At 47.4% G+C, this 13,611-nt stretch overlaps 1 protein-coding gene across 2 annotated transcripts in view; it reads left to right on the top strand.

The window, feature by feature from the left end:
* Window positions 1-405: 405 nt before the first annotated feature.
* The window catches only part of LOC110503240 (rho guanine nucleotide exchange factor 26), a 110,639-nt gene continuing 97,433 nt past the window's right edge, over window positions 406-13,611 (top strand). Inside the window, exons 1-4 of one of the 2 annotated variants that reach the window (XM_036961332.2) lie at window positions 406-653; window positions 8,463-9,787; window positions 10,435-10,486; window positions 11,623-11,762. In XM_036961332.2, coding sequence (XP_036817227.2) covers window positions 8,573-9,787; window positions 10,435-10,486; window positions 11,623-11,762 — 1,407 coding nt within the window. In that variant the 5' untranslated portion in view covers window positions 406-653; window positions 8,463-8,572. Of the gene's footprint in view, window positions 722-8,462; window positions 9,788-10,434; window positions 10,487-11,622; window positions 11,763-13,611 lie in introns of both variants that reach the window. The other variant, XM_036961333.2, reaches the window with a different exon arrangement.

Raw genomic sequence — 13,611 nt, 5'->3', positions numbered from 1 at the left:
GAGTTACCACTGTCATTGGAATCTGTGTAGGAAAAGTTGTGCACGTATGTATTAGTAGAAACAAGTGTTCTACTCTCGACTTCTTGTCGTCTACTGTGGCTGTACTCTATAGAACCACAGGGTGGCGCTAAATCACTGAACATTTTTTACATTTTGAACTAAGTCCCACACTTCCCTTTACAAAACTTGTCCCAAATGTAAATCATTTTTTTGTCCGTATGGACGCTGTGATTTTGTTGACTATATTCCTACATTATTTAGGACGTTTTCTTTTCCCTTGGAATGTTTTATAGCTTCCCTTAGCTTTAGTTTACAAGTCCAAGTCGGTCGAGTTGTAGTACACATGACGTCAGGTGAACTTGGGATGGCTTCTGTGCTGTTCGGCACTCCCCCCTCCTCCTCTCTGTCCCAGTCCTCTCCTCCTGAACACTCAACCCGGGTCACTCGGCTACTACCCAACAAAACACAGGACTTTGAGATACTCTGAAAACAGCCGACGGTCGCCGGATTACTGATAAGACAACTCTTTTTGTTGTTGTTGCACAAAGGAATAGTTTACCTCAAGCATAAATAAGCTGTCAAAACAACAAGAAAACGTTGTCTAGTCCATTGAGAAGTCCAGGACACAGGCACCATGACCAGTCAGTAGAAAGGTACGTCTGTCTTGTCCCTCACGGGGCTACTAGAAGACACGCTCGCCGTGGGAACCGCTCTTTTACAGGTCAATGTGGAAACTGTTTCTCTCTCTTTCTGTGGCTACTTGGTTACACGAGCCAGCCTACTTCTCTGAAAAGACAACGTGTGTTGTCTGAACATGTTCTGCTGCATAGCTCTTAACCGTGACTCCTCCAGAGCGTTATAATTCAGAGTAAACGTTCCTCCGCTGTCTGCATGCCTGTCTGTCTGTCAGTCCTCTGCTGTATCAGGGATCTGTTGTGGTCCGGTACTATTCATGGATATTAGGCTATTGGTGCAGTGGTAAAGGAACGACCCAGGCCCTGATCATGACTTATAAGGTCCATTACACTAAGAATCATTAGACGAATGCGTCTTCTTCAAGGGGAAGTTTTGTCCACATCTCCCACCGCTCGGGCTGAACATTAACATGCATGTCTGGCGGTACTGTTTTGGAAGCATATCAGCGAAAAATCATTTACACGAACAAAAAAATCAATAATACTCTATTTAACAAAGGGTTATTAAATTGATACGTTTAGGGTTAGTGTTTCCACACGGACATATATCCATGTTACAGCGCTTGTTTATGGAAAACAGATGGAAGAGGAGGCGATCGATCACCTGTGTTAATTAGCTATCTAGCATGCACCAAACACCTGTGTGTGTTATCATAACTGTGTAACTCAGGAATGTACTGGAAGTGTAGTTTAGTAGGATGGAGGCTCCATAGCTGTATGGATCTGTAACTGATACAGTGTAGTTTAGTAGGATGGAGGCTCCATAGCTGTATGGATCTGTAACTACTACAGTGTAGTTTAGTAGGATGGAGGCTGTATGGATCTGTAACTACTACAGTGTAGTTTAGTAGGATGGAGGCTGTATGAATCTGTAACTGATACAGTGTAGTTTAGTAGGATGGAGGCTCCATAGCTGTATGGGTCTGTAACTACTACAGTGTAGTTTAGTAGGATGGAGGCTGTATGGGTCTGTAACTACTACAGTGTAGTTTAGTAGGATGGAGGCTCCATAGCTGTATGGGTCTGTAACTACTACAGTGTAGTTTAGTAGGATGGAGGCTGTATGGATCTGTAACTACTACAGTGAAGTTTAGTAGGATGAAGGCTCTATAGCTGTATGGATCTGTAACTGCTACAGTGTAGTTTAGTAGGATGGAGGCTCCATAGCTGTATGGATCTGTAACTGATACAGTATAGTTTAGTAGGATGGAGGCTCCATAGCTGTATGGATCTGTAACTACTACAGTGTAGTTTAGTAGGATGGAGGCTGTATGGATCTGTAACTACTACAGTGTAGTTTAGTAGGATGGAGGCTGTATGAATCTGTAACTGATACAGTGTAGTTTAGTAGGATGGAGGCTCCATAGCTGTATGGGTCTGTAACTACTACAGTGTAGTTTAGTAGGATGGAGGCTGTATGGGTCTGTAACTACTACAGTGTAGTTTAGTAGGATGGAGGCTCCATAGCTGTATGGGTCTGTAACTACTACAGTGTAGTTTAGTAGGATGGAGGCTGTATGGATCTGTAACTACTACAGTGAAGTTTAGTAGGATGAAGGCTCTATAGCTGTATGGATCTGTAACTGCTACAGTGTAGTTTAGTAGGATGGAGGCTCCATAGCTGTATGGATCTGTAACTGATACAGTGTAGTTTAGTAGGATGGAGGCTCCATAGCTGTATGGATCTGTAACTACTACAGTGTAGTTTAGTAGGATGGAGGCTGTATGGATCTGTAACTACTACAGTGTAGTTTAGTAGGATGGAGGCTGTATGAATCTGTAACTGATACAGTGTAGTTTAGTAGGATGGAGGCTCCATAGCTGTATGGGTCTGTAACTACTACAGTGTAGTTTAGTAGGATGGAGGCTGTATGGGTCTGTAACTACTACAGTGTAGTTTAGTAGGATGGAGGCTCCATAGCTGTATGGATCTGTAACTGATACAGTGTAGTTTAGTAGGATGGAGGCTCCATAGCTGTATGGATCTGTAACTACTACAGTGTAGTTTAGTAGGATGGAGGCTGTATGGATCTGTAACTACTACAGTGTAGTTTAGTAGGATGGAGGCTGTATGAATCTGTAACTGATACAGTGTAGTTTAGTAGGATGGAGGCTCCATAGCTGTATGGGTCTGTAACTACTACAGTGTAGTTTAGTAGGATGGAGGCTGTATGGGTCTGTAACTACTACAGTGTAGTTTAGTAGGATGGAGGCTCCATAGCTGTATGGGTCTGTAACTACTACAGTGTAGTTTAGTAGGATGGAGGCTGTATGGATCTGTAACTACTACAGTGAAGTTTAGTAGGATGAAGGCTCTATAGCTGTATGGATCTGTAACTGCTACAGTGTAGTTTAGTAGGATGGAGGCTCCATAGCTGTATGGATCTGTAACTGATACAGTGTAGTTTAGTAGGATGGAGGCTCCATAGCTGTATGGATCTGTAACTACTACAGTGTAGTTTAGTAGGATGGAGGCTGTATGGATCTGTAACTACTACAGTGTAGTTTAGTAGGATGGAGGCTGTATGAATCTGTAACTGATACAGTGTAGTTTAGTAGGATGGAGGCTCCATAGCTGTATGGGTCTGTAACTACTACAGTGTAGTTTAGTAGGATGGAGGCTGTATGGGTCTGTAACTACTACAGTGTAGTTTAGTAGGATGGAGGCTCCATAGCTGTATGGGTCTGTAACTACTACAGTGTAGTTTAGTAGGATGGAGGCTGTATGGATCTGTAACTACTACAGTGAAGTTTAGTAGGATGAAGGCTCTATAGCTGTATGGATCTGTAACTGCTACAGTGTAGTTTAGTAGGATGGAGGCTCCATAGCTGTATGGATCTGTAACTGATACAGTGTAGTTTAGTAGGATGGAGGCTCCATAGCTGTATGGATCTGTAACTACTACAGTGTAGTTTAGTAGGATGGAGGCTGTATGGATCTGTAACTACTACAGTGTAGTTTAGTAGGATGGAGGCTGTATGAATCTGTAACTGATACAGTGTAGTTTAGTAGGATGGAGGCTCCATAGCTGTATGGGTCTGTAACTACTACAGTGTAGTTTAGTAGGATGGAGGCTGTATGGGTCTGTAACTACTACAGTGTAGTTTAGTAGGATGGAGGCTCCATAGCTGTATGGGTCTGTAACTACTACAGTGTAGTTTAGTAGGATGGAGGCTGTATGGATCTGTAACTACTACAGTGAAGTTTAGTAGGATGAAGGCTCTATAGCTGTATGGATCTGTAACTGCTACAGTGTAGTTTAGTAGGATGGAGGCTCCATAGCTGTATGGATCTGTAACTGATACAGTGTAGTTTAGTAGGATGGAGGCTCCATAGCTGTATGGATCTGTAACTACTACAGTGTAGTTTAGTAGGATGGAGGCTCCATAGCTGTATGGATCTGTAACTGCTACAGTGTAGTTTAGTAGGATGGAGGCTGTATGGATCTGTAACTGCTACAGTGTAGTTTAGTAGGATGGAGGCTGTATGGATCTGTAACTGATACAGTGTGGTTTAGTAGGATGGAGGCTGTATGGGTCTGTAACTACTACAGTGTAGTTTAGTAGGATGGAGGCTCCATACCTGTATGGGTCTGTAACTGCTACAGTGTAGTTTAGTAGGATGGAGGCTGTATGGATCTGTAACTACTACAGTGTAGTTTAGTAGGATGGAGGCTGTATGGATCTGTAACTACTACAGTGAAGTTTAGTAGGATGGAGGCTGTATGGATCTGTAACTACTACAGTGTAGTTTAGTAGGATGAAGGCTCTATAGCTGTATGGATCTGTAACTGCTACAGTGTAGTTTAGTAGGATGGAGGCTCCATAGCTGTATGGATCTGTAACTGATACAGTGTAGTTTAGTAGGATGGAGGCTGTATGGATCTGTAGCTACTACAGTGTAGTTTAGTAGGATGGAGGCTGTATGGATCTGTAACTACTACAGTGTAGTTTAGTAGGATGGAGGCTCCATAGCTGTATGGATCTGTAACTGCTACAGTGTAGTTTAGTAGGATGGAGGCTCCATAGCTGTATGGATCTGTAACTGATACAGTGTAGTTTAGTAGGATGGAGGCTGTATGGGTCTGTAACTACTACAGTGTAGTTTAGTAGGATGGAGGCTCCATACCTGTATGGGTCTGTAACTGCTACAGTGTAGTTTAGTAGGATGGAGGCTGTATGGATCTGTAACTACTACAGTGTAGTTTAGTAGGATGGAGGCTCCATAGCTGTATGGATCTGTAACTGATACAGTGTAGTTTAGTAGGATGGAGGCTGTATGGGTCTAACTATTACAGTGTAGTTTAGTAGGATGGAGGCTCCATAGCTGTATGGATCTGTAACTACTACAGTGTAGTTTAGTAGGATGGAGGCTCCATAGCTGTATGGATCTGTAACTACTACAGTGTAGTTTAGTAGGATGGAGGCTGTATGGGTCTGTAACTACTACAGTGTAGTTTAGTAGGATGGAGGCTGTATGGATCTGTAACTGATACAGTGTAGTTTAGTAGGATGGAGGCTGTATGGGTCTGTAACTGATACAGTGTAGTTTAGTAGGATGGAGGCTCTATAGCTGTATGGATCTGTAACTACTACAGTGTAGTTTAGTAGGATGGAGGCTGTATGGGTCTGTAACTACTACAGTGTAGTTTAGTAGGATGGAGGCTCCATAGCTGTATGGATCTGTAACTACTACAGTGTAGTTTAGTAGGATGGAGGCTCCATAGCTGAATGGATCTGTAACTGATACAGTGTAGTTTAGTAGGATGGAGGCTGTATGGGTCTGTAACTACTACAGTGTAGTTTAGTAGGATGGAGGCTGTATGGGTCTTTAACTACTACAGTGTAGTTTAGTAGGATGGAGGCTGTATGGATCTGTAACTACTACAGTGTAGTTTAGTAGGATGGAGGCTGTATGGGTCTGTAGCTACTACAGTGTAGTTTAGTAGGATGGAGGCTGTATGGATCTGTAACTACTACAGTGTAGTTTAGTAGGATGGAGGCTCCATAGCTGTATGGGTCTGTAACTACTACAGTGTAGTTTAGTAGGATGGAGGCTGTATGGGTCTGTAACTACTACAGTGTAGTTTAGTAGGATGGAGGCTGTATGGATCTGTAACTACTACAGTGTAGTTTAGTAGGATGGAGGCTCCATAGCTGTATGGATCTGTAACTGCTACAGTGTAGTTTAGTAGGATGGAGGCTGTATGGGTCTGTAGCTACTACAGTGTAGTTTAGTAGGATGGAGGCTGTATGGATCTGTAACTACTACAGTGTAGTTTAGTAGGATGGAGGCTCCATAGCTGTATGGATCTGTAACTGCTACAGTGTAGTTTAGTTGGATGGAGGCTCCATAGCTGTATGGGTCTGTAACTACTACAGTGTAGTTTAGTAGGATGGAGGCTGTATGGGTCTGTAACTGATACAGTGTAGTTTAGTAGGATGGAGGCTGTATGGATCTGTAACTACTACAGTGTAGTTTAGTAGGATGGAGGCTGTATGGGTCTGTAGCTACTACAGTGTAGTTTAGTAGGATGGAGGCTGTATGGATCTGTAACTACTACAGTGTAGTTTAGTAGGATGGAGGCTCCATAGCTGTATGGATCTGTAACTGCTACAGTGTAGTTTAGTTGGATGGAGGCTCCATAGCTGTATGGGTCTGTAACTACTACAGTGTAGTTTAGTAGGATGGAGGCTGTATGGGTCTGTAACTACTACAGTGTAGTTTAGTAGGATGGAGGCTGTATGGATCTGTAACTACTACAGTGTAGTTTAGTAGGATGGAGGCTGTATGGATCTGTAACTACTACAGTGTAGTTTAGTAGGATGAAAGATTAGGGCCATATCTTTTGAAAACCATATTTGAAGCGATGATTAACAACGTTTGTAAATGTTTAAACAGCGTCGGGATTGTAGTTTACATGAGGCAGTCGTGGGCATAGGTGACAACTGTAGGGAGAAGGCAGAATGACTGACAACTGTAGGGAGAAGGCAGAATGACTGACGACTGTAGGGAGAAGGCAGAATGACTGACGACTGTCTGGAGAAGGCAGAATGACTGACAACTGTCTGGAGAAGGCAGAATGACTGAACTGTAGGGAGAAGGCAGAATGACTGACGACTGTCTGGAGAAGGCAGAATGACTGACAACTGTAGGGAGAAGGCAGAATGACTGACGACTGTCTGGAGAAGGCAGAATGACTGAACTGTAGGGAGAAGGCAGAATGACTGAACTGTAGGGAGAAGGCAGAATGACTGAACTGTAGGGAGAAGGCAGAATGACTGATGACTGTCTGGAGAAGGCAGAATGACTGAACTGTAGGGAGAAGGCAGAATGACTGACGACTGTCTGGAGAAGGCAGAATGACTGACAACTGTAGGGAGGAAGCAGAATGACTGACGACTGTAGGGAGGAGGCAAAATGACTGACAACTGTCTGGAGAAGGCAGAATGACTGACAACTGTAGGGAGAAGGCAGAATGACTGACGACTGTAGGGAGGAGGCAGAATGACTGAACTGTCTGGAGAAGGCAGAATGACTGACAACTGTAGGGAGGAAGCAGAATGACTGACGACTGTAGGGAGGATGCAAAATGACTGACAACTGTTTGGAGAAGGCAGAATGACTGACAACTGTAGGGAGAAGGCAGAATGACTGACGACTGTAGGGAGAAGGCAGAATGACTGACAACTGTAGGGAGAAGGCAGAATGACTGACGACTGTCTGGAGAAGGCAGAATGACAGACAACTGTAGGGAGAAGGCAGAATGACAGAACTGTAGGGAGAAGGCAGAATGACTGACGACTGTAGGGAGAAGGCAGAATGACTGACGACTGTCTGGAGAAGGCAGAATGACTGAACTGTAGGGAGAAGGCAGAATGACTGACGACTGTCTGGAGAAGGCAGAATGACTGAACTGTAGGGAGAAGGCAGAATGACTGAACTGTCTGGAGAAGGCAGAATGACTGACAACTGTAGGGAGGAGGCAGAATGACTGACGACTGTAGGGAGGAGGCAAAATGACTGACAACTGTCTGGAGAAGGCAGAATGACTGACGACTGTAGGGAGAAGGCAGAATGACTGACGACTGTAGGGAGGAGGCAGAATGACTGACGACTGTAGGGAGGAGGCAGAATGACTGACAACTGTAGAGTGAAGGCAGAATGACTGACAACTGTCTGGAGAAGGCAGAATGACTGACAACTGTAGGGAGAAGGCAGAATGACAGACAACTGTAGGGAGGAGGCAGAATGACTGACAACTGTAGGGAGAAGGCAGAATGACAGACAACTGTAGGGAGAAGGCAGAATGACTGACAACTGTAGGGAGGAGGCAGAATGACTGACGACTGTAGGGAGGAGGCAGAATGACTGACAACTGTAGAGTGAAGGCAGAATGACTGACAACTGTCTGGAGAAGGCAGAATGACTGACAACTGTAGGGAGAAGGCAGAATGACAGACAACTGTAGGGAGGAGGCAGAATGACTGACAACTGTAGAGTGAAGGCAGAATGACTGACAACTGTCTGGAGAAGGCAGAATGACTGACAACTGTCTGGAGAAGGCAGAATGACTGACAACTGTAGGGAGAAGGTAGAATGACTGACGACTTAAGAGAGAAGGCAGAATGACTGACGACTGTCTGGAGAAGGCAGAATGGCCCAACTCGTGACCTCACAGACAGCCCTAACCAATGAAAAGTAAGGACTTACTCTGCTCCCCCTCCCGCTTGGTTTTTGACCTCTCTCTTTGTGTTTACAACCAGGCATTATTGCAGTTCTCTGTGGGGTCGGGATGTTTGCACAGTGACCAGTCGTGTCGGACGAGACTCCAGCTCCACAGTGAGAAACAAAAGACAATCGTGATTGATGCGCCATGGAGGGCGGGAACGAAGTGGATCTGTCCAACAATAACATCAGTCCGCTGTGGAAGCGGCAATCAGCCAATCACACTGGTCCCAGCAAGCTAAAGGCCCGTCCCCTCAGCTACCAGATAGACAGACTCCACATGACTGACTTGCCCGTAGAGGACAACAAGTGCGGCTTTACCCTGCGCCAGCCTGCAGAGCGACTGGTGGCCACGCCGGGAGGAGGGACGGTCATTCTGAAGCACGTTCTCAACCAACCCACCAGGAGGACACGGGTTGTCAGGAGTATCAGCATTGGACATTTGGCCAAAGGACGTTTCTCCCTGTCCAAGTTCAAGTCGGAGGACAAGTTTTCGTCATTGGACAATAAGGCGCACCATGGTGGAAGTGCTGGTCAAATCGGTAACAAGGAGAAGGTGTGGTCAGACAAGCGGCCACGCGATGCCCTGAAGCGACTCTCCAGCCCGTTCACCCTCACCTCTCACAGAGACCAGATAGTGTTTGGAACAAGTTCCTCACTGCCGGACCGTGCCTCCTCCAGTCACCCCTCTCCCCCTGCCACCCCCATTAACAACCACCACCATAACCTGACCTCCTCTTCTTCCTATCACCCCTTAACCCCTCACCCTTCTCCCCCTAGTCTCCACACCCCTACCCCATCTCACAGCTCCACCTGCAGTATCTCCTCCCTCACCTCCACCTCCACCCCTTCTGACCCCCCCACACCCCGCAGCCCCTCCCCTGCTGACATGTCTGCCCCCTCCCTCTCTCCTCCTCCCTCCATTGTCCTCAGCACCCACAGTGCAGCTGCCCTGAAGATGGGCACACAGCAGCTGATCCCCAAAGGGCTGGCGTCCCTGAGCAAGGCCTCTCCTGCTGGGGTACAGAGCCAGGGCCTGGGGGGTCTGCTGGGCCTGGATCCTACCAAGCGGGCCCTACGAGCTGTCAGCATGGTGGAGACTGGATCCTTCTTCTCCACGGACGGAGGGGGAGAGGGGACAGACCAGGATGAGAGCCCTGGGAGTCTGAAAAGGGGGTTGAGGTCTACCTCGTACAGGAGGGCAGTGGTGAGTGGAGTGGAAGTGGAAGTACCATCTGTAGACCCAAAAACCCATCTCTTGTCCCAGTCTGTAGACCCAAAGACCCATCTCCTGTCCCAGTCTGTACTCAAAGGACTACAGGAGGTCAAGGAGACACCGACCAGCCCTGGGAAGAAGAACAAGGTAGGAACAGATGTATTCGTTTCATTCTTTTTCAGGGAATTGTCATAATAGCGTTCTCTCCTTGCCTTGCCCGTTGTCTCTTACCTTACAGTCACAGTCACACAGTTTACTACCACCCACCTGCCTGAGGGATTCATGTTTGATTAACTGTTCTCCTGAAGTTCACGTCAGGGACCCAAGTCCACAGCTAGCTTGAAGTTGGAACATTGTCAGGAGACGTTTCTGTTGAAGTCAGGCTAATGATTGCAATACACACTCGCTCGCTCACTTCACACACACACACACACACACACACACACACACACTCTCTCTCTCTCTCTCTCTCCAGTCCACCGCTCTTTAATTAGGCGGGGTCAGGTTGACAGGTCAGTGCAGAGGTCAGGGGTCGAGCACAGGTGTGGGTGGAGACGGATAGACGTGGGTTAATTCCAAGGCGTTGTTAAGGTAACCAACTTGGTACAACGATGTCATTCATAACCAGATTTGACTATTGAAGCATCATTTAGGATATTGTGATGACTATGCTCACAGTAAATGATCTAGTGACCAGTCTTATTTCTCAGTTCATCATGGTAATATAAGTCTGGCTCAGGGAGAGCTGATCCTAAGCCTGTTGTTAATAGTCGAAATGTCTTCTTGTCTCTCAGAGACCGGATAAGAAGCCAGGACTGATCACACAGAGGACTTTTGACAGGGAAGGTGAGTGTCACATCTCTGTCTCAGTCGTGTTTATCAACTCCTTATGACTTGTCATTTTCTGTCCACATGTTTGAGGTCTTGCTCTCAATGGGGACTGTACTATTGTGATGCGCCCTCAACCAGTCTGTCTGTGGTGTGGTCCTCCCTGTCTGTCTGTCTGTGGTGGGATCCACCCTGTCTGTCTGTCTGTGGTGTGACCCAACCTGTCTGTCTGTCTGTGGTGTGACCCAACCTGTCTGTCTGTCTGTGGTGGGATCCACCCTGTCTGTCTGTCTGTGGTGTGACCCAACCTGTCTGTCTGTGGTGTGACCCAACCAGTCTGTCTGTGGTGTGATCCACCCTGTCTGTCTGTCTGTGGTGGGATCCACCCTGTCTGTCTGTCTGTGGTGTGACCCAACCTGTCTGTCTGTGGTGTGACCCAACCTGTCTGTCTGTGGTGTAACCCAACCTGTCTGTCTGTGGTGTGACCCAACTTGTCTGTCTGTGGTGTGACCCAACCTGTCTGTCTGTGGTGTGACCCAACCTGTCTGTCTGTGGTGTGATCCACCCTGTCTGTCTGTCTGTGGTGGGATCCACCCTGTCTGTCTGTCTGTGGTGTGACCCAACCTGTCTGTCTGTGGTGTGACCCAACCTGTCTGTCTGTGGTGTGATCCAACCTGTTTGTCTGTCTGTGGTGTGATCCACCCTAAATCTGTCTGTCTGTCTGTCTGTCTATGGTGTGACCCAACCTGTCTGTCTGTGGTGTGACCCAACCTGTCTGTCTGTGGTGTGACCCAACCTGTCTGTCTGTGGTGTGATCCACCCTGTCTGTCTGTCTGTGGTGGGATCCACCCTGTCTGTCTGTCTGTGGTGTGACCCAACCTGTCTGTCTGTGGTGTGACCCAACCTGTCTGTCTGTGGTGTGATCCAACCTGTTTATCTGTCTGTGGTGTGATCCACCCTCAATCTGTCTGTCTGTCTGTCTGTCTGTCTATGGTGTGACCCAACCTGTCTGTCTGTGGTGTGACCCAACCTGTCTGTCTGTGGTGTGATCCAACCTGTCTGTCTGTGGTGTGACCCAACCTGTCTGTCTGTGGTGTGACCCAACTTGTCTGTCTGTGGTGTGACCCAACCTGTCTGTCTGTGGTGTGACCCAGAGGAGGAACTGTATCAGAACTACCAGGAGAAAGCTCTTCACAATGACTCTGATGAGGACCAGTCCAGAGAGCCCAAACCTGACGAGGGCATCGTGGTGCAGTACAGACCCATACGCACCTCGTGGAGCCAACTCAGTGTGGTGAGATGCACATTCACACACACAGACACAGTGGTGCTGTGCCTGTCTGCACATACAGTACAGAGACACACAGTGTCTGGTTGGGAGATGGAATGCCAGCGCTGGCCAGGATGTTGTCCCATCTGATCTGGCTTCAGTCCTGACCCATCCTCTACACTGTGTTTCTGTCTGTCTCTGTCTGTTTCTGTCTGTTTATGTCTGTCTGTCTGTCTCTGTCTGTTTCTGTCTGTCTCTGTCTGTTTCTGTCTGTTTCTGTCTGTCTGTCTGTCTCTGTCTGTTTCTGTCTGTCTGTCTATGTCTGTTTCTGTCTGTCTGTCTCTGTCTGTTTCTGTCTATCTGTCTCTGTCTGTTTCTGTCTATCTGTATCTTTGTCTCTGTCTGTTTCTGTCTGTCTGTGTCTGTGTCTCTGTCTCTGTCTGTTTCTGTCTGTCTGTCTCTGTGTCTGTGTCTCTGTCTCTGTCTATCTGTCTCTTTGTCTCTGTCTGTTTATGTCTGTCTGTCTCTCTGTCTCTGTGTCTCTGTCTCTGTCTGTCTGTCTCTGTGTCTCTGTCTCTGTCTATCTGTCTCTGTGTCTCTGTCTCTGTGTCTCTGTCTATCTGTCTCTTTGTCTCTGTCTGTTTCTGTCTGTCTGTCTCTGTGTCTCTGTCTCTGTGTCTCTGTCTCTGTCTGTTTCGGTTTCTGTCTGTCTGTCTCTGTGTCTCTGTCTCTCTCTGTCTGTTTCTGTCTATCTGTCTCTTTGTCTCTGTCTGTCTGTGTGTCTGTCTGTTTCTGGGGAGGGGCGAGAGAGAGAGAGAGAGAGAGAGAGAGAGAGAGAGAGAGAAAGAAGGAAAATGAGGGGAGGGGGAGGGGAAGTGGGAGAGGGAGGGAGAGAGCAGGAAAGGGGGAGGGGATGGGGGGAGGGGAGAGCAGGGAAGGGGGAGGGGAAGAGAGGAGGGGAGGGGGAGAGAGAAGGGGGGGAGAGCAGGGAAGTAGAAGGGGGGGAGAGCAGGGAAGTAGGAGGTGGAGAGAGCAGGGAAGGGGGAGGGGGAGAGAGAAGGGAAGAGAGGAGGGGGAGAGAGAAGGGAAGGGGGAGGGGAAGAGAGGAGGGGGAGAGAGAAGGGAAGGGGGAGGGGAAGAGAGTAGGGGGAGAGAGCAGGGAGAAAGATCTGGGCCAGCAGACTAGGAGCACCACCCGGCACGGCGCCAGCCTGCTGGTAATCACCAGGGAGTCTTCTCAATGGAAAAATGTTAAATACGTTTCCCCTAGAGAGCAGCGTGACGACTCCGATCATGACATCATGTAATGCAGTGTGGGCCCAGGATGGTAGGATAGAGGGAGGGAGAGAAAGGAGGGGGACCACTGCTGTTTTCCACTTAGGTGTTCTGTTCTCCTTGTTGATGTTTACTCTTATCTGGAGCAGCTTAATTAAGATGGTATGTCAGGAGGGAGGGCGGGAGGGAGGGGGAGAGGGAGGGAGAGAGAGAGAGAGATGCACAGATAGACATGGAGACATTGTTTCTGATGTTGCTCTGTAGACGGTAGAGGACACTTAGTTCTGATAGCGATATTCACACTGATCCAGTTGTTCCCAGTGTGTAGTAAAGGGAGGTGATAGTGATATTCACACTGATCCAGTTGTTCCCAGTGTGTAGTAAAGGGAGGTGATAGTGATATTCACACTGATCCAGTTGTTCCCAGTGTGTAGTAACGGGAGGTGATAGTGATATTCACACTGATCCAGTTGTTCCCAGTGTGTAGTAACGGGAGGTGATAGTGATATTCACACTGATCCAGTTGTTCCCAGTGTGTAGTAAAGGGAGGTGATAGTGATATTCACACTGATCCAGTTGTTCCCAGTGTGTAGTAAAG

The sequence above is a fragment of the Oncorhynchus mykiss genome, chromosome 24 (genome assembly GCF_057628025.1).
Source record: "Oncorhynchus mykiss isolate SJ-2025 chromosome 24, ASM5762802v1, whole genome shotgun sequence".
In the NCBI taxonomy this organism is placed as follows: Eukaryota; Metazoa; Chordata; class Actinopteri; order Salmoniformes; family Salmonidae; genus Oncorhynchus; species Oncorhynchus mykiss.
This window is presented reverse-complemented; position numbering and strand designations above follow the sequence as displayed.